The 19701-nt window shown below is 42.4% G+C and overlaps 1 protein-coding gene across 6 annotated transcripts in view; it reads left to right on the forward strand.

The window, feature by feature from the left end:
* LOC113152102 (ephrin type-B receptor 3) overlaps nucleotides 1-19701 on the forward strand; it is a 54822-nt gene that overhangs the window by 14880 nt on the left and 20241 nt on the right. For all 6 annotated transcript variants that reach the window (XM_026345129.1, XM_026345126.1, XM_026345130.1 and 3 more), the window contains exons 2-3: nucleotides 14157-14221; nucleotides 18451-19123. In XM_026345129.1, coding sequence (XP_026200914.1) covers nucleotides 14157-14221; nucleotides 18451-19123 — 738 coding nt within the window. The remainder of the gene's footprint in view (nucleotides 1-14156; nucleotides 14222-18450; nucleotides 19124-19701) is intronic.

A 19701-nucleotide genomic window follows, 5' to 3' on the forward strand; every position in this document is an offset into this window, starting at 1 on the left:
TATTTCGACATCCATCTTACTAGGACGATGACAGGTTGAGATTTCGTTTGTGTATGTGTGTTAGAGTAAGCTCATTTTGGCTGTGTGTATGTTAACCTGTGCAGTGTGTGTGTGTGTGTACAGCCTCTGCGTTTTCAGACCTGTGTCCTTGCCAGTTTGTCTCTTTGTGTGCATGTGTATAAGCATATGTGCGTGTATGTTACTAAGCACTTTATGATTTATTCCTTCTTTCTCTTGTGTTGCTGTCTGGGGCCCTCTGTGTGTCATGCCAATGCGCAGAGGTCTTTATGTAATTGAAGTGGGCCTCTGAAAGCCCCTGCCATATGGACCCTAGCAGCCCCGGATGACTGTCTGTCCATCCGTCAATTTCTTTTAATTGCCCAGAGCCAGGGTTCTTTGCTGCGACTATCTATCGAGTGGATTCTCCATAGGTTAAATACATTAATATGTAATAAGTTTTGGGACCTCACCAGTCCCTGACCATGATAGTGACCAGATAATGCTGAGCTGGGCTGAGAACAGGTAGAGCGTGCATACTAAAGGCTGCAGTCTGGCTGTTACCTCCCCTATTGTGATACGATAGAAAGCTCATTTGATTCACATTTTCTTTTACCAAGATATTCTTCCTGCTTTTTTTATTTAATGTAAATGTGCTATAGAAATGAAAATTCTCAATTAGTGCCACATTTCCAGGAGAAAGTGTTGTTCTGCCTCCCTCCCCCTTCCACCTATTTTATTTGTTTTTTAAGAGTGAGGCTGGGATTGAGTCACCTGGGATCAGCTCCAGCCCCCTGCTCCCCTTAACAGGATAAAGCAGTATAGCTAATGAAGGGATTGTTGTGGTATAAATGTAGTTATTGTTTTGTGTCATAATGTTTATCTACCAGTGTATTGTAAATTTACACAGCCAGGTTCCTGGAATCTGTGTATTTTGTGGTTAGAAGTCGCCTGTGTTCAAAACAGTGATTTTAGTTATTTTTTGTAATTACGCTAATGCCTTAAAATAAATATAGCAATAATACATTGAGGCAGCACAACAATAGGTGCCTTTAAAAGCAAGAAAATGATTTACCCTTCTCCTCACTTCATATTTATTTCCTTAAAATTGCATCATATCCCTAGAGTCACATAAAGAGTTTGTTGCATCTGTTGTCAGAAGATTATAGCTGATGTGTGCAGTTTCTTATTCAGTTGGTATAGGGCACTTTTTGCACTCTAGAAACTGAAGCTCATTCTACCATATTGTTACACTTACAAGTAGCCACTTTGCACGAGTAATGTGGCTAAAATGTAAATGTGATGTGTACATTAGGTGGAGCAGATATTGCACTTGGCACCGCTATGTTTTTAGCATTTTATGGATGCTTTCGATGCGCTCTGTGCGCGCCTGTCCACTGGTTCATTACTGGTACTTTTAGCTGCTTAAAAGCCAAGGTCCATATGCAGAGAGGAGGTCTAACAAGTCAAGCCATTACAGCAGCCAAGTGTGAGATTAATTAACTCAGTGGCGATTAAGAATGCGGTTCCGACAAGAATCTCTGTGGAAACGATGGAAGGGAGAGAGAGAGAGAGTGAGACACAGATAGTGTGAGAAAACACTTCCACTCCAAAACAGATCAATGGGATTAATCTCACGCAGCCATTTGTGGGTATGGGGCATTGAAAAACAAAATAGCCATAAATAATAATCGCTCCCCTGCACCTTTTACTCCAAGTTAATGACTCCAAATAACAAATAAACACATTTATCTGCTACCACCCACTTCAGAAATGAAATAAAAGCTTGGTCCCCCTAGATAAATATATAAAGCATTTTCAGTAATCAGTCCACAGCTGTTTGTCATCATAGACCATTAACCATGGTTCATAGTGCAAAGAATGAAAAAAAAGGCAGACAGAAATTAAGTTGTATCCAGCTATCTCATGCAAGAGAGCAACGTAGCTGCCAAGGTTTTTCAGCATGGAAATTTGAACTACTTCACACAAAAGCTCCAAAGCTGGTTAGTTATGGCCAGGAAACACACACCTAGGGAGCAGAAGAAGTTAGAGCGAAATGGGAGTGGTAACTATATAAAAGAAAGTGTCATAATGGTAGAGACAAAGGAGAAACAGAAATGGAAGGAAGGATTTGTAAGGGGAAGAGAAAGGACAAAACAAGATGACCTGCCCAGTTTGTTTAATATAAACAGCATCTGGTGTGTAAATGCCAGATCTGTTGCAGACCTTTGTTCCTGTTGCTGTTGGTATTTGCAATGTCTCCAGCTACCTGATTTTAATTGTTTTACATGTGCCACTCCCCAAACTTTTTTGTTGTAAAGGTACAGAGAAAGAGATATGTGCGCTTTTATGTGATCTCCGTGTGTATGGATTTGTGTGTCTGTGACAGGAAGGGTGTGTGACAGTGTCTCATTCACACAGGCTCACAGAGCCCTTACCTGGCGGGTTACATTCCTGACTTTAACTGCCCTAACCTCCCCTTTGTTCTGACTGTCTTTGACCTGAATGGCTAATGGCGGGACAAGCAGGTAAACTGTAACAAGCCATCTGCGTACTTAACAAGACCATGTGAGAAGCACCAGACTGCCCGCAGGGTTTGCACATCACCTGGTCCTCCTTATCCTTCCTTTAGAAAGGAGAGGACAGGGGAGTGGGGGTGTGATGATGTGTATGTGTGGTGGGGGGGTGGGTAAAGTATAATTACTCATCTAGTAAAATTCCCCAGCTGCCAATTTTTCCTTCCTTTCTTTTTTTCCCACCCTTCTTTTTTCTTTCTCATAGGTAAACGAGGGCATACCTGGGAAATTAACATGACTGCCAGTGATAATTGACTTGATAATTACCCTGCAACATCTTCATAAATCATCACTGGTTGCCTGATGAGCCAAAAAAAGTGTGTTTGACATGGCTAGCTGGAGTCTAGGTTTATAGGGAAGTCCTAAGCTCCTATTTTGGTTCTGCTTTTTGTTTATCCCGTCTGTGCAAGTTTCCGAGGAGAAGCCGAAAAGAAACAAGCAAACCTCAAAGACTTTTGGTCTCTACCACCGTGGTATTTTTTAAAACTGTTTTAAAGTAATCGGAAGCCACTGGCATGTGGAAAATGTGGACCGCATTGGGGCTTTGCCCCTCACTGCAGACATACAGGCAGCTGTTCCGGGTGTAACAGGAAGTACCCATCTTTAATTAGATTCAACACGATCATTACATGCTGTATTGAAAGTGCATTGTAAGGTGATCTGATATGTTGGCAGATGACTGTATTAGGAGAGACTGTGTTAAGAGAAACAATGGTGGAGGGAGAGAGTGTCAGAGAGAGAGAAAGCATGTGTTTGTGAGCGAGACTCAGTGGCTATTGAAATAGAATAGCAAAGCTGGGTGCTAAGCCCTTTTCTTTTGGTGCTCAGCCATTCAAAAAGCCATAGCTTTTATTCAATGCCCGGTTCTAGCTCTTTCCAGGCTACATCCCCAGTGAACAAACAGGATTTGTGTGTGTGTGTGTGTGTGTGTGTACCAATCTAAATAACGTCTCATTTTCTATTTGTCTGTGTGTTGGTGCTATTATTGTTTAAATAATGCATTGTGCATAATGTGTATGCATTAGCATTATGTAAGTGTACAGTATGGGTTTGTGTTCCCATGTGACCGAGTTCTGTTTGTTGAGTCAGCTATTGCTGACACACAAAATTGTCTAAAACCTGCTATTAGCGCTGTGAGGTAACTGCTCACACACAACGCGGCTGCACAGGCAGCACAATAGCCCACCTCCTACTGAACTAAAGTGTGTGTGTGTGTGTGTGTGTGTGAAGATATGCATGTTTATGCTTCTAGTGCCTCTGAGACACTCAGATAATCACTAGCTTCCACCTATACCAGCAAATACTCATTCATTCAAACGGGCGAATGTGTCCATGCACACACAAACACCACTCTTGGCACCAGTGAAATGTTTCCATTGAAATTCACACATAGCTCCCGAAGGACAGTTGCTGCTATCACATTTTCATATGTTAGGTCCAGTAAACTGTGCTGCTATCTTCAGTCTGTTGGCAGGGGTATCGACCTGTTATGAATGGATGCCCTGGTTGGCACACGGGCAGAGGAAGGCCAGATAGATAGAAAAGGAGGAGAGCAGAGGATGGATAAAGGACCAGAGAGAAGGAAAGGACAGCAGTAAAGTTGACAGTTGCACCTTGGCCTGCAGTGAGGCAGTGATCAAAACCAGTTCCCATCAGGCTTTATGTTAAACACTTGAGTCAAACGCACAAACATACACCCCACATACGTAGACGTCTACACACACCCATTCACATACAGATAGACCTCGTCTCCGAAGGCTGCTGCGTGCCAGCATGCCAAAAACGCAATGGCAGTGAAAGAAGTGCAGGGGCTTTGGTGAATACAAGAGTGTAGCAACTCTCCACGCTCTCCCCTCGCTGCTTTTCTCTCCTCTGTGTTCTCTCCTCCCTCCTGTTCCCCTCTTTGTTACCTTACTGCCCCCTCCTTGCCTTTCATTCCCATCTCTTTCTCTTCACTTTGCACCCTCCCTCTCTCTTTGTCTCTACTTTGAATATATCATCTTTTCTTTTGCTCTCCCGTCTCTTGCTCCCCGTTTCCCTCCCTCCTGTTTTTGCTCGACTCGAACTCTTCTCCCTTCTTGTCTTTTTCTTTCTTTTTCCCACTTTCACTGAAATCGGTGGAGACCAAGAAGTGGCGCTAGTATAAATGAGTGCGCTCCGAATGACTTTTTTATATCAGTGGCAGCCACACCCAAAGCTGGGAATTTCTCTCCCTCTGTTTTTCTTCCTCTCTCTATTTGCCTCGCCTTCACTTATCTTGACAAATAAGCCCATATTCACCGGTTATTTCCTTTGTGCTGTGGATGTGAAGTAAGACTGAAAATGCAGGAAACTGTTGGTGCACATTCTGTTGTTGTTTTCATATGGTTCATTTGTCGTTAAGAGCCTTTTGTATCTCCCACGGATGTACCAACGTTTTAATTGTACTGCAATCAGACAATTTGACTTGGTGCTCACTCTCTGGAAGTGATGTACAAGCTCTCTTTTTCTTTTCTCAAGGATTTTTTACAATGTCAGTGGACATGCTCTGACCTTGGTGCAACTGGGGGGAATGGTGACAGTAAACAGTATAAGGATTGATAGACGTATATCTGCCAAAACACCCAATGACAGATATATATATATTCTACATATAACTTTACGACGTTAGCAAATCCTGATTTTCACCTGTCAGTGTTAGCCTGCGCCACTAATGCCCACAATCCCTCAGATAGGAAGACGCCTGGTGAATTTCTGCTCACAGACAGACACACACAACATGATTCTACAATGCTGAATGAAAAAAGAAACATAGACAACACATTGATTCAATATATCATTTTTTTCTGAATCAAACATTTAAATAAGACTGCTGACTAAGAATTAACTTGGATGAATGTAACCGCCTCATATCTGGTAAACTTAGAGGTGCTTTATTTTTCAAAATGTATTTGTTTGTGCACTATATCAGATGATTCTTTTCAAAATATCGAGCTATAGAAAACCATTTGTTCATTAGCCATGTCTGTCATGAGTTGGTTTGGTTTTGAGAGCAGGTTTGGCCAGACAAAGCAGTGAATCAAAGGATGTTGGAACTGTTTTATCTCATTGAGTGAATTACTCCACCGCCCTCCTTTTATATCTCTCTTTTTGTAGATGAACATATAAAGAGATAATTGTTGAGCATCAGCGAGAGGCTTGAAATAAATGCCAAAGTACTCTGTGTATGAGGTGGATGGATCGAGAGAGACGTCTATATGTTTTAAAAAGACGTGAAATCATTTTTTTTATTTTGTTGGTTGAGTGGCTGCTGATCACTGGTTACATTAAAATTATGGATATTTGAGGGAATTCAGAGAGAATATTTCTTTAACACAGCTGACATGGCTGCTAAATAATTATTCAATGTTTCTTTAAATTATTCCTTTTCTTCTATAGCTTTTGTTTTATTTATTCCTCACTGGCCACAGAACTGTACTGTCGGCATTTTCTCTTATATCTACCGAGTGCCCTTGAGTAAGACTTTGAAGCCCCTCATACAAGGGAATGCTTTGGTAAAAAACTGCCACTAAATAAAATACAAGGGACTCATTTTCCTGAAACCAGGCAGAGTCCAAATGCAAGTCCAAATTTTCTGGGCTAAGACATTCTGGATGTGACAAGGGGTCTGAGTAGGTTCATTGCAAATGCTATTTTAGTCCACAATGAGCACCCAAACTGCACTGCATCACCTAATCTGCATAAACAAGCCACACCTTCCATCCCCCCAAGTATAAAGACCGCAAAAGTGGGCACAGCCAAAACAACTACTGCTGAGGAAAACTGCAAAAGGGCTGTGTGCATGAGCGTTTGAACTGCACTTGCAGGAAAATAGGGCCCGAGGAGTTTTGTTGATGTTATGGGGCATGTTATCTGCTTGTTCTTTTTGTACTGTCAAAGAAGTCATTTTTATAGATGTTTAAAATGTGCATTTACATATGTTCATGTGTGCGCTGCATTTCACTGCCTTTCATCTGCCCATTAGTATGTCAGTCAGAGCATGCTGATGTTGCAGTTACACTTTATTGTGTGTTAAAAATGAATCGCATTCCAGGTATGGCTGCTGGGGGCGGGTGTGAGGTAAAACAGATGAAATCAACAGCTGTACTGACACATACCCACACTGTCACTGCTTTCTAATGCCTACAAATACAAACACAGACAAATGCACAGATATGCACAAAACTTGACAAGAAGATCTATATTTTCATATGTAGATCCTCAGGGTGAGGGCAAACCTGCCCCTTCCTTGCCTGTTTGCATTTTTCAGTCACAGTTGGCTGAGTCATTCGGCAGGAAATCAGATGGTGGCATCTAGGCGTCTCACTCAGATGCGCACACAGCACAAGTCACCCCCATGCTTAGCTTTAGCAATTTAATTCATGACTAGAGGAAAACACTTAAACACCATTTACTGTCAGTGTTTGATATTGAATTTTATTGGCAAAAAAAAAAAAAAAGATCAAAGCCGAGACTGAATTATGAAATGTTGTAAAACACAGAGAGAATGGTGTGGAGAATTTACAGGAAGGGGTGTAAGTGAAAAATGACTTAATTTATGGTAAATGTCGAGACAATATTTTCCATGTGAGGTGATGTAAACATCTCATGCCCCTACAGAAGTGGAGTTCTGTGCTCATTTCCTGATGGTGGTTAAACACAGTCAGACCTGGTGGCCTTAACATAATCATTTGCAAATGAGGAACGCGCCTATCCAAATTGAGATATATCTAAATCACTGCTACAGTGAAAGCAACACTTGATAGTTTATTACTTTTTACTTTGACTTTTATTTTTTTCCAAAACAGAAAATGATTATTTTAGTGACGGTTCCCTCATTTCCCTGAAATGTAGGCGTATATTTCTGATTCTGATGATTTCAGCATTTAACACATGGCCCCATGCTTAGTTTCCAATGAGAGGTGAGTTAAAGCACCAGCAGCACTAATTAGGTTTCATATGTCAAGGCCAAACTTTTTCAGTGTCGTAAATCAGCATGGGCTGGGATGACTCTTTGAAAGAAATATTTCAGTGGGAATGAAACCCAGTAAAGTTCACGTCATACAGAGAGGCTTGACTGTAAGAAGAAAAAAAAGTGGTTCAGTCTTTTCAGACAAAGGCTCAGGACTCTGTTATTAAGTCACATTAGTCAGCATCAACAGTCTGAAGGAACCAGTAAACACACGTGAAGATAACTATGTGCATGTTCAGTTGAGGGCCAGAGAGAGACATAAATATAAATGTCATGTGTAGTGAACAAAAGCTTTTACACCCCCCCCCCTTTAAGAGCAAACTGTTGGGTTCAGCTCTCACAATATGACGAGCGTTACAGTAATTTAAAGGCTGCGTAGTCAAAGATATATTTAGCTCGAATATTCAACTGAAAACATCATTGGTAAAAATGTACAAGTAAAGAATTGAATTTTGAAATCCCCCTAAAGTCCCTGTGTCAGAGGGTGCAAGTGTGTAATAAAATCTTTTATAAATTAATAGCTATCATGTGTTCATTTGTTGTTAGTACTGTTGATGAAGAGGTTGTAATAGAAAACAACTGAACACAGAGCCATTCAAGGTACTCATAGGTCAATGCAAACAGCTGTGAAGGCTGGATCTAAGGGTGGAGGGTGCAGGGTGAAGGGTTGGGTGGTTAACTAGGATGTTGAAGGAAGAAGAGAGAGAACGTGGTTTTGTGGAAACTGTAATTTAGGAGCGTTCACTGTTTTACCTTTACATTTATGTTTGTTCGATAACAAGCCCACTTTAGAAGACGACAACACAAGCGTCGCTTTTCTTCATATGACAGCGTATTCTATTCTGAAGGCGGCTGAATGTGCACTCATTCAAGCACACATGTATTTACACACATGCACAAAGAGGTGCACCTGGTTTTGAAGACAGCTGCCCTTAGGGCTACCTGTTCGTCAGATCCTCTGTGCTTTGTAATTAGGAGAGTTAGTGAGAGAAGGGGATAGGGAGGGGTAGAGAGAGAGAGAGAGAGAGATGAGAGAAAGACAGTGGAGTGAGTGAGTGAGAAGGAGAAAGACAGGAGGGAGGGAGGAAAAGACAAAGAGGCCCATTCCATCTGCAGCACAGGAACTAGACTAGACTTCGTGAGCCCTTGAAAATGCCAGTACCTTCCTCGGTTGCCACCCACAATTACACAAATACTGATCTTACAAAAAGCAGCTACACTAACTTACAGTGTCCTCCTTACTGTGATGAAAGCTTTTCCTTTTTTTTTCTCCCTCTCAGCTGCTTTGCTTTATTCCTCTCTGTGCAACATAGAAAAGCACATTGCTGTATGTTTTTGTTTATTTATCACACAGCATCGTGTTGTTAGAGAACAAGACAGAGACACAATGAGCCAAGCATTCAAACAGTCAAAAAAAAAAAAAAAAATAGAAACGGCACTCCGCTACGACCCAAGTAGCATTCTTCATCCCCAAGTTATCTTTTGAGAGGAGAAAAATAATTGAGAGCAGGGGCCTAGTGACAAATGCAGAGGGCAAAGAGCTGCGTTCATTAGACGTCTCCATAGGGAGAGATGATACAGAAGATAGACTGAGTGAGAGGGAAAGAGTGCGGAGATGAAGGGAAGAGACAAAGGGAGAGGAGAAGAGACACAGAAAGGTAGAAAGAGAGCTTATTTGCTATAGGCTCCGACTGTATAACCCTGTTAGCACACACACAAGACAAATCTCTTGTGTGACAGCCATTGTGAGATGACTGACAGCGAGTGGTAGTAGGATGTGTGTGTGTGTGTGCTGATGGAGAGGGGGGGGGGTTTGTCGTGGGAGGCAAGCCTCTTCAGGAATTCCACAGAGGAATCACCTCTTTGGCTCGTCCATGTTGCAGCAACCAATTACCGTGACAGTGAGTCTGTGTGTGTGTGTGTGTGTGTGTGGATGCTGAAGGGGAGGTCTTGCCATAAAATGGAAGGGGACTTCTCCTAATCATCGCACTCTGGCCCCGCACAAAGGCAAAAAGGCTGCTCAGACGATTTGAATTTGAAAAGCATTTCTCCTCCTTGCTCTCCCCTTTTTTTTTTCTGTCTCTCTTCCTCTTTCTCCGCCACGGCTTCACATCGGATGACAAAAGCAAGAGCCAACAAAGATAGCGCACAAAGCAATCAGGCTAATAGCGCTAATAACTTGAGCGTGGGGTCCTCGCACTTAGTGTTGACACATTTCACTGTTTCCGTGGCTAAACAGAGGCTCAAGTGTTTGGCAACTAGACGCCATAGTATTTTAATGGAGTGGCTGCCCCCATGCCAGGTTGCCATGTGCTGGGTCTGTTTGACTGCAGAGGAACACAACAAAAGCAACTCAGAGAAGAGGTGGGGAGAAGATAATTAACTGGTGGAAAAGGCTGAAGGGAAGGATTTTCAAGGAAGGGGTCATTAAGGGGGTTTGTGTTTTTCTTTTTCTGTACTGTTTCTGGCTGACAACAAAATCCCGCTGTCATCATGTTTCACGCATGAAAAGGAGCCATTTTTGTTTTGCTTACAGCTTATAAGCAGGAAATCAACAGGAGGATATAACATAGACAAAAAAAAAAGCTCTGGTGAACATTTCAAACACCCTCGTCCGCTCATAACTCCAAAAGTTGTCGAGACATATCTACAGGCCTTCACCCCCCCTCAGGGTTTGGTTCATTTACCTGTCAGCTGTCATCTCACGGGGTCACGCTAACAAAGGCGAGCATGCTAAACAGCTCAAAGTAGTCGTGGCGAGATCCAAGCTAAATCCCTTACCTGTCTGCTCCCTGCGACCTGAGGACTTAGCCCCGTGGAACGACTACGCATTCCTCTCTCTCAATAATAGTCCTTTCTTCCCCTCTCCTCCTCTTAGGTCCCTTTTCTTTTTTCTTTCTTTTAAGAAGCCTGCTTGTTTGAACAAAGAAATATTTTAAGAGCGTTGTAACTCTGGGTGCTGTGTGTGTGTGTGTGCGTGTGTGTTATGCGTGTGTACGTGTGTGTGCGTGTTTTGGATGCGGCCATAAGTACGAATGCTTCAGTGCCCTCCTCTGTTATTAGGCCTGCCCTGTCATTACGGGATTAAAGTGCAGGGGTTGGCTTTGTGTGTGTACGTGCGTGTGTGTGTGTGTACGTGCGTGTGTGTGTGTGTGTGTGTATTTTTTTATTTGCGTGCGTATGATCTCTCCGAGCCTGTTGTGCAATTTTTCTCACACAATCAGAACACGCAGAGAAAACAAATGTCACTGTCATTTTTTCCCCACGTTTGTTATGCTAATCTCAGGTGCTTTTTGACCTCTATCATAAATAACACTTTACTAAAGCAAATCCTCACGTTACTCAAACAGTGACTCGCTAATTAAATAGTCTGCGTGAGCAGTAGGAGGTTGAAAAACATTCCCCTGTAAACCGCGCGTCACATCCATCACGGCTCAGCGTGAAAAGAGAAGCAGACATATAGAGACTGGCGAGAAAGCGAAGAGGAAAGACAAAGACGGGAAAAAGAAAGAAAAAACAAAACGAAAAGAGGTCACGTCTATGACTTGGTGGTGGATGGAAGAGAGGGATAAATAGGGGAACAATGAAGAGAAAGGAACGAAGAGGAATTAGATTCATTATTTCGCAGGAATGATGAGAAACTGAAAGGAAAAAGTGAGAGTGTGCGTGAAGAGGATGGATTAAACAGCCTTTGCATCTGTGTATAGTGATTCAGTTCTGCCTCCCATATCTGCATGCTTCACTCTCACTCTGTGTGTCTTTTATGGCTCTAAATTTGCATGTTCATTTGCCTGATTTACTCTCTTTGCTTTTTCCCCCCCTCCCTCCAACCTCCAGTCCTTCTCCCATTTTACACTTCTAGGATTTGAAAAAAGTAAAGTGAAACGTTTAAAGCTGAACTCCAAAGCCAAACGAGAACACTTTTCCGTGAACAGGGGAGGGTCTTATAGCCACGTAGTGGCTGCTTCTCCCTCAACTTGTCCTTCTGGTTTTCCCTCGGTCTATTTTTCTTTCTTTCTTTCTCTCAAACAGGCCCATTAGGCAATCCGCCAGCATGGTCTTAGTAGCTTTCAGAGGTTGTTTGCTTTAAAAAAATACCTTTCTCTCTTTAATCGGCCTTACTCAGTCTGCCTCTCATCCTTTATCATCAATATAGCACGAGTCTGTTGGGTTTGTCACACAAAAACAGATGCTTTGTGTGTGGGCATATAGCACTTTATTTTCTGGTTTGTTATGTTTGCTTTATTGTGTGTGTCACCGTGTGTGTGTGTGTGTGTGTGTGTGTGTGTGTGTGTGTTTTCTGTGACGGTGCAGGTGTGCGGATTTGCTGTACAGTGATGAATATTGCAGTGTGCTTCTATTGCTTGGTGTATTATTCACAGATAGAAACATTGTGTGCAGGGACAGATGGGCATAACAGCCACCCACGTGCACAAACGCGCTCATGTGCACACACATGGACAGTGTGGGAGCGGCTGGGTTTGGTCAGGGTCATTCAGCGCTTTTGCTCTGGCCCATTGACTCAGGATTGGTCCTCCACTCTGGGCACAATGCAGGGCTTTGCACCAGATACACACACTCACAATTACTCCCCCACACACACATGCATACACACATTCAAACACACACTGGCCTGGTGAGGTTAAACAATGCAGATGCATTGAGAAGGGACGGGTTACTGCTGCATGTGCACTCCAGAATGACCCACTGTTCAAACCACTGCACAGGTGTGTGTGTGTGTTTTGCATATCTCCGTTTCTACTCTCTGGTTCTCTCTCATCCCTGTCCCTCCCCCTTCCTCCCCCCTCTATGACTCTCCCTATGTGTATTTTATTTCACTGTGCAGTCATTTTAAAGCAAGGTCAACTAATGACAAGGCAATGCATTATACACGGGGCCGAGTCATAATAAGAACTACCAGGCAGCAGAGGTGTATCATTTCCACCGCAACAGCTTAGCTACCTGCGTAAGCTGTCGGTAAGAGATTCCAAATCACACACTGCCATGGTATGAGTCAGAGGAAGTCCTGCAACAGCGTGCTGACACAGTTTTATAAGATTAAAAACACTAGTAGTCGCTTGTTTGCACAAGTGACAAATATGGCTCTATAAGCTATAATATTTGTAATATTTTAACTATCAAACTTATCACCATCACTATGACTATCAGATCAGTTGTGACAAAGGTTGCAATTTGACCCTGTGCTGCTGTGAGTACATGATATTCACTTCAGCCCCCACAGCCACTCAGACAGAGACAGTCATAGTGCAGCTGCCAAACCATTTTGCCAAAACTACATTTGAAATCTGATGTATGTTTTTTTTGCAGGGGAAAGATAGCACTCCCTTTGGCTGGGGCTTCATATTTTTACAATGGCTTAATAGGTGCATACACATGTCAGAGACACTGCCACTCAAATCTCGTGGGGGTGGAACTGACTGAGAATCCCCGCCTGTGTGAGCATGCCTTCCATACAGAGCTACATATAGTTCACAAGGGGTTTGAGGGTGTTCGTGTTTACCTACCTACTACTGAATGCAGCATTGGGGGCAGCAGGGATGGAGAAGTCCTGGGGTTATTCTTGATCCCAAGTCTTGTTTCCTGTTTCTTACCAGGGAAAAGGGAGATAGTGACATAGAAAAACAGAGAGATGATGGTGAAGTGTGTTTAGGGACTTCTTCAGGTTCAACCCCTAGTTACTCCTTGAGGAGGTGAACATCTCACGCTTCCTTCCATGAACTGAGACGTTGCAAGCACACATTCTGGTTGTGCCGTTTCATCTTTTTTTATTATCTTGTAGAACAGCGCAGTGGTTAAGATAATAACGGTGGCTGCATACCATGCCTTGAACGTCAGACAGTAAAAGACTTCACATTTGTAGTCTTTCTTCGTGACTCTGACAAAGCCAGCACCTTTGCCAGTGAGAAAGAAGAGAGTGGAAAGTGGAGATTAGAGACGGATTTGCAGGAGAAAATTCTGTCCAACATTTTGTGCGGTTTTGTTTACTGAGAATGTGCAGTGTGTTGAGAGATGGGCGTAAAAGTAATGTAAACTTGAAGAGAGTGTGACTTGTATTGACAATTGATATGTAACAGCTAACTTTATTACCTCCCTCTCCATTCAAGCCTTCTGATGGGTTGTATATCTTGTAGAGTTTTACAACTTCTACACTGTTTGTGTGTGTGTGTGTCTGTTATCAAGTGTGTGTCTGTGTCTCAGTGCCATGTGGAAAGTGGCGATTGTTTCTCGGTGAGACTGTCTTTCCACTGCAAACGTCTAATTGAGACTAATTAGCAAGATGAGGAGCTGCAATAAAATGTCACACAATACCTCACAGATCGCCCAGCTAGATCTCTGCCACTGCCTCCTTGTCATCCTGTCACGCAGAAATGCTCGTACTGTGCACTCACACGCACAGCGAGTTTTGTCTAATATTGTTCTAATCCCGTGACCAACAGTTTTAGTCAAAGCCTCTTATCTGTTCTTGGACAGTTTTATGACATTGTAAAACATTTTAGAGTTATATTGATATCCTGTGTCTCCTTGTTCCTCTTTGTCTGACCTGGTTGTTTTCTTTCTGATTCTGTTTACAGAGACACTGATGGATACGAAGTGGGCCACGACAGAATTAGCCTGGACTGCACACCCTGAGACTGGGGTGAGTTTACTGGACAGTGTGTGTGTGTGTGTGTGTGTAATTTAAATGTTCTGTTATGCAGACAGCAGCTAACCCTCCAAACCTGTTTCAGATGTACATTCAGTATTGTCTGTGTATGTGTGCAGTACCTGCTGCTTACATCTTTAAAGTTGAATAGTCCCATATGCCTTCATCAGTAAATCATTCAACAGGAACTGTTTTGGCATTCAAGAGGATGCACTTTTCAGGGATCAGTAGAAGATGCACTGCAATCCAATTTCACTGACCCGCCCAGTCACAGATGGTCCTTTCCCTTTGCCTTGGTGCCCTTAAAACCATGTGAAAAGCATCAGTTTCCTCATGAAGAAATCTTTTAACCACTAAAATATTTCTTGGAGTTGACCCGTTGCACGTCCGGGCACCCAAATCTACCACACACAAAATGCTAGTGACAGCCTCATCTTGCTTTCCCATGTGGTTTTCACAATGGGCTAAAGAAGAGCAAAAGGAGTCTTGACCCCTCCTCGGCTACACTTCAAAGACTGCCAGCACTCCTCCCCTTGCCTCTTTGTGGCCTAATGACTTGGCCCTTGTGTTTTATAAGGTGGGCCCCCATTTTCAGATTTTGTTTTTATCCCACACTTGCCGGGAGATTCCACCCCAGCTGTCCTAAGATGCCCAATCTTATTAACCCCATTTTTCTCCCCTTATTTTACTTCCACCTAAGTACTAATGAAGCCAGGCACCCTATAGCCACCTTAGCTGCGACAATCAGTAGAACAAACTCCCTCACAGCCTGTTGTGGCCTCTTTCCCCTTCCTTCTTCCCTCCTCCTGTCCGTCAACCTTCTTTTGCATCCCCCTGCCCCACTGTTGTTAAACTACAATGCAGCACTGATGCTCCTGTCGGTCCCAGGCAGAATGGAATAGGAAGTTAAAAAACGCCTCAGTTTCTTTTCCTACCAAACCCACAACAGATGCTCCTTTTAAAGCGTACATACAGTGAAGAGTCTTTTTTACTACAGCTATCCTACATCACCAACCAGAAAACTGGGGATGAATTTCCCCCAAGCCTGTTTTGCTTTGTTTTGCACCAGAATGTGCTTTTTCCTGAGTTACTGTATTTTCCCTCTTCATGTTCTCTTACACAAAAACGCAAACTTCTCTGTTGTCTTGCTTCTGTCTTCACTTTTATGCTTTTGTGGGAATGGGAACATTGAAGCCTGTTTTCGTAATGGTTTGAGAGTTGAGTGTAAGAAGAACCTGCACAGAGAAATATAGTTACAGAGAGAGGGAGACAGCATATGATAGCAAAATAAAAAAATAGAAATAAAAAAATAAAGAGAACATAGAAAATAGACCATCAGTCTACACACAGTCTCTGAGGGATGCTGTCCAGCCAAGTCTGAGTCACAGCATCTCTGTCTTGTTTCACAGTGCTGCACAACACATACAGATAAAGCAACAAACTACATAATAGGACATAGACTGTATCTATTTATCACAGTCAGTCCAGAGGCAACACACACATAGGTGCTATAAAGCACCCACACCTGGTGCACACCTGTGCATAAGCCAATTGCGTGTGAGTAAATGCATATTTACCTTATTATTAGTTGATACCACCCACATTACTATGTGCTTGTGTGTGTAAGTGTGCACACATGTACTATATTATCTTTGTCTGCACTTTGGTATGTGTCTCGCTCTCTGCAACTGTCTACACTGCCTGTGGCATCTCTGCATCTTAGTGTTCAAGTGTGTGTATGCGTCTTTGTACACGTTGACACCTACAGGGTCTTACACCACATTAATGTTGTCGCTTTGATTTCTGAGTTTCACTACAACTCTCTGTATTGTATATATGCTTTCTGTCATTTGTCTTACAAAACAGATATTAATGGGGAATTTCACTTTACCTTTATCAAATCTGAAATGACACCCACAGAGTTTCCATATCCATACTGATAACTATATATCATGTCAGGTAGCTCGTGAAGATAAACATGGTTGGTGTATTTTTGTCTGCTTTACAGACCTCCAGCTTGCTATGACATGTTATGAACAAGTTAGAATTAACATTGGAGAGCTTATTCATACTAACAACAAACGGAAAAATAAAAGCTTACTAACTGCCAGCACCGAGCTGCAGAACTTCATCTGATGCCTGAAGCTAATATTACTAGTTCAGTTGCTATCAAGGTTGATAACCATAATTGTTCACTTTGAATTCACCTAAGTTTGAAAAATGAAAAAGGTTTATAAAAACATCTTACATAACTCCTGCAGCACAAGCTGTTGCTCCATTGTCTATTCATTTCCCAAGTCTTGCCAAAGTATTGTAAAATGCATTTTCCAGCTGCAGTTTTTACCTTCGAGCAGGCCATTGTTCATTGTACAATTTAAAGCTCTGATTGATAAAGACAAAAGAGAAAATGGAGTGGATTTCAAATCTTCCAAAACAATTCACCTTGTTGGGGATCGGTACCAAGAAAATGAACCTTTTTTACGTGACCTACTTAATTCATCCAGGCTTGGAGAAGACTTGGAGTCTTTGACCATTGCTGATCCCGGGGATGACCTCTCTCTAATCACACACACATGCACAGATACACACAAATAGCACATGCATGCACTCAAACAAACACACAGAACAAGTACACAGTAAGGTAGACAGTCCCAAACAAGCACATTCAGACAAACATGCTATCTTATACACACACATAAGCACTTGGTTTTATTGCTATTTCACAGTAGGTGATTTATTACACTGAACTAAATACCCATTGACACTTCATGCTTTTAGCCATCCCATTGACCTGGATGGTGATTATCGATTTCCTCTGGTTGCTTTCTCCTTCTCTCTCGTTCTCGTCGGGCCATCGCTTTAATGCCACAGCTGAGCTACGCCCATTCTCTCTCTGCCTTCCCTCATGGCCTCCAGGGTCTTGGATGAATAGCCTTGTCTCCACCACATCCATATCACAGCCTTAATTAAGATGCTCAGATGGAAACAACGAGCTCTAGAGAACAAATTGGTGCCTTTCTGCTAGAGTTTTGAGAGTCGAATGTTCTTAAGCAAACTTCTGTTCCACGAGTGCAACCATAGTCATTTTGTTATAGATGTGTACTGGCATATCACAGTCAAACATTTAGTCCTTTAATTGGCATGGAGGCTAAATGATGTGAAAAAGCACACATATGTATTTACAAGGTCACTCATGCATTCTCAAAGATTAGATATATCAAGTCCAACAACTGCCATTTTAGGCGAGCGAAGTATACAATTTAAATGTGTTCCTCTTAGCGTTTTAGGTAATACTAGACCATGTTTAGTCCTTCATCTAGTGTTTTGTGTTCCTCTTTGTTGTCTTTTAAATGCTTTAATTTAAAAAAACGTATGTAAAACATTATCGCTTGCCTTTGTATATGAAAGTTGCTATGCAAATGCACTTGCTAGGCCTTGGCTTTGTTAAAAAAATAAATGCACTCTGTATGCCTAATAGGAAAGGGGAGCAGATCCCTCAGCACACACATGCAGTTATATTATACACACAGGAATCGCTATTTGAAGTGAAATGATTTAATCGTGGTGTCCTCATTCGAGATTGAAAAATGCATTAGATTACAGTGTCTCGCAGCAAAGCTTTTACAGTCTAGTTTGCTTTCGCTCATTTAATGAAGCTGGTAATCAAAGTTTAGAAAATTTAATCCCATTTTATCCGGAGTAATTCACCCCCTGGGTCCTGTAGTAGCATTGAAAGATGTAGAGGAGTGTAAAAACAGAAAAGCATGAAGGTTAACTGGTGCCTTTCCCTAGTCTTTATTAGAGGACATTGCCATCATTGCTCTGTAATTGAAGCGTAATTGGTTGTGAAGCCATGTGGCTGCTACTTCCAAACAGATATGAGGTAAACATGCTGTGGTGGGGAGGTGACAGGTTGCTGTAATTGTGATGAATTTGCAGACTTCGTCCCTGGCTTTTCGCTACACTAACCAGAGATGAAAAGCATAACATGGCAAAGCCAAGGGAATGTGATTGAAAATACCCAGAAAAAATCTCTTTGCTTCTTTCTCTCCAGGTCCTAACCTCTGTTCTGTTACTATTATTCTTTCCTTATTATGTAGCATTGCTAAATGCAGTTATTCAAGCACCAAGGTGTACTGAGATGGATGAATGTATGTTTTAGAAATCAAACATCTACAGTTTTTTAATGTGTTTATTTTTCTCTTTTACTCTCTTTGCCATAGTGGGAAGAGGTGAGTGGTTATGATGACGCCATGAACCCCATCAGAACATACCAAGTCTGCAATGTGCGTGAGCTCAACCAGAACAACTGGCTACGCAGTGACTTCATCCCACGCAAGGATGTGCTGCGTGTATACGTAGAGATGAAATTCACAGTGCGTGATTGCAACAGCATTCCCAACATACCAGGTTCCTGCAAAGAGACATTCAACCTCTTCTACTACGAGTCTGACTCAGACTCCGCCACAGCCACCAGCCCTTTCTGGATGGAGAACCCTTATGTGAAGGTGGACACTATTGCCCCAGATGAGAGCTTCTCCATGCTTGAGTCTGGACGAGTAAACACAAAAGTCAGAAGTTTTGGGCCACTGTCAAAAGCTGGGTTCTACTTGGCCTTCCAGGACCTTGGCGCCTGCATGTCACTCATCTCAGTGAGAGTGTTTTATAAGAAGTGCTCCACCACAATTGCCAACTTTGCTGTTTTCCCAGAGACAGCAACTGGGGCTGAGGCCACATCCCTGGTCATTGCACCAGGGACTTGTGTCCCCAATGCCCTGGAGGTTTCTGTGCCACTCAAGCTTTATTGCAACGGAGATGGGGAGTGGATGGTCCCTGTAGGAGCCTGCACCTGTGCGGCTGGTTTTGAACCAGCACTGAAGGAAACCCAATGTCAAGGTGAGAGTTGTATGCAAATGTTGTATGTCAGTCCAGGATTATTCAGTGTTTGCAATGGAGGATTAATCTAGAGGTTGAAGAAAACTACTTCAACATGGTATGCAGGGTTCAGGTGCAAAGTCGGCTGCCAGACTGATCCATAGTAAACCAAGGAATTTATGCAACTTCTACCAAACAGCGTTATATTTGTAGCTTATTATACCGACTTACCTTCCTGGAAGATGATGATGAGGTTGCTGGGATTTCCCCAGGCGATCAATAATGTATCACATTATTACTGCTGAGTTACATTTACATTTTATGCAGCGACTATGCAGAGTGCATTTCAATGAATGAGTAGTAAGGACTTAAAGTCGTGCTGAAGGACATTTCATCTGGACACGTCTGTTGTGGACACAGATTGTTGGAGATTTAATCAGTATTGTTTTGACTACAGTTTACTGTCTTTATCACTAGAGTGTCCAGCTGCCACATTATTATGAGCCATTTATTTGCCTTGGGTTCTTTGACACATTAATCCGATGAGTACAAGGCAGATAAATACACACTAGATGACACATTGGGCAGGCGGCTGTTCA

This window comes from Anabas testudineus, chromosome 4, assembly GCF_900324465.2.
Source record: "Anabas testudineus chromosome 4, fAnaTes1.2, whole genome shotgun sequence".
In the NCBI taxonomy this organism is placed as follows: domain Eukaryota; kingdom Metazoa; phylum Chordata; class Actinopteri; order Anabantiformes; family Anabantidae; genus Anabas; species Anabas testudineus.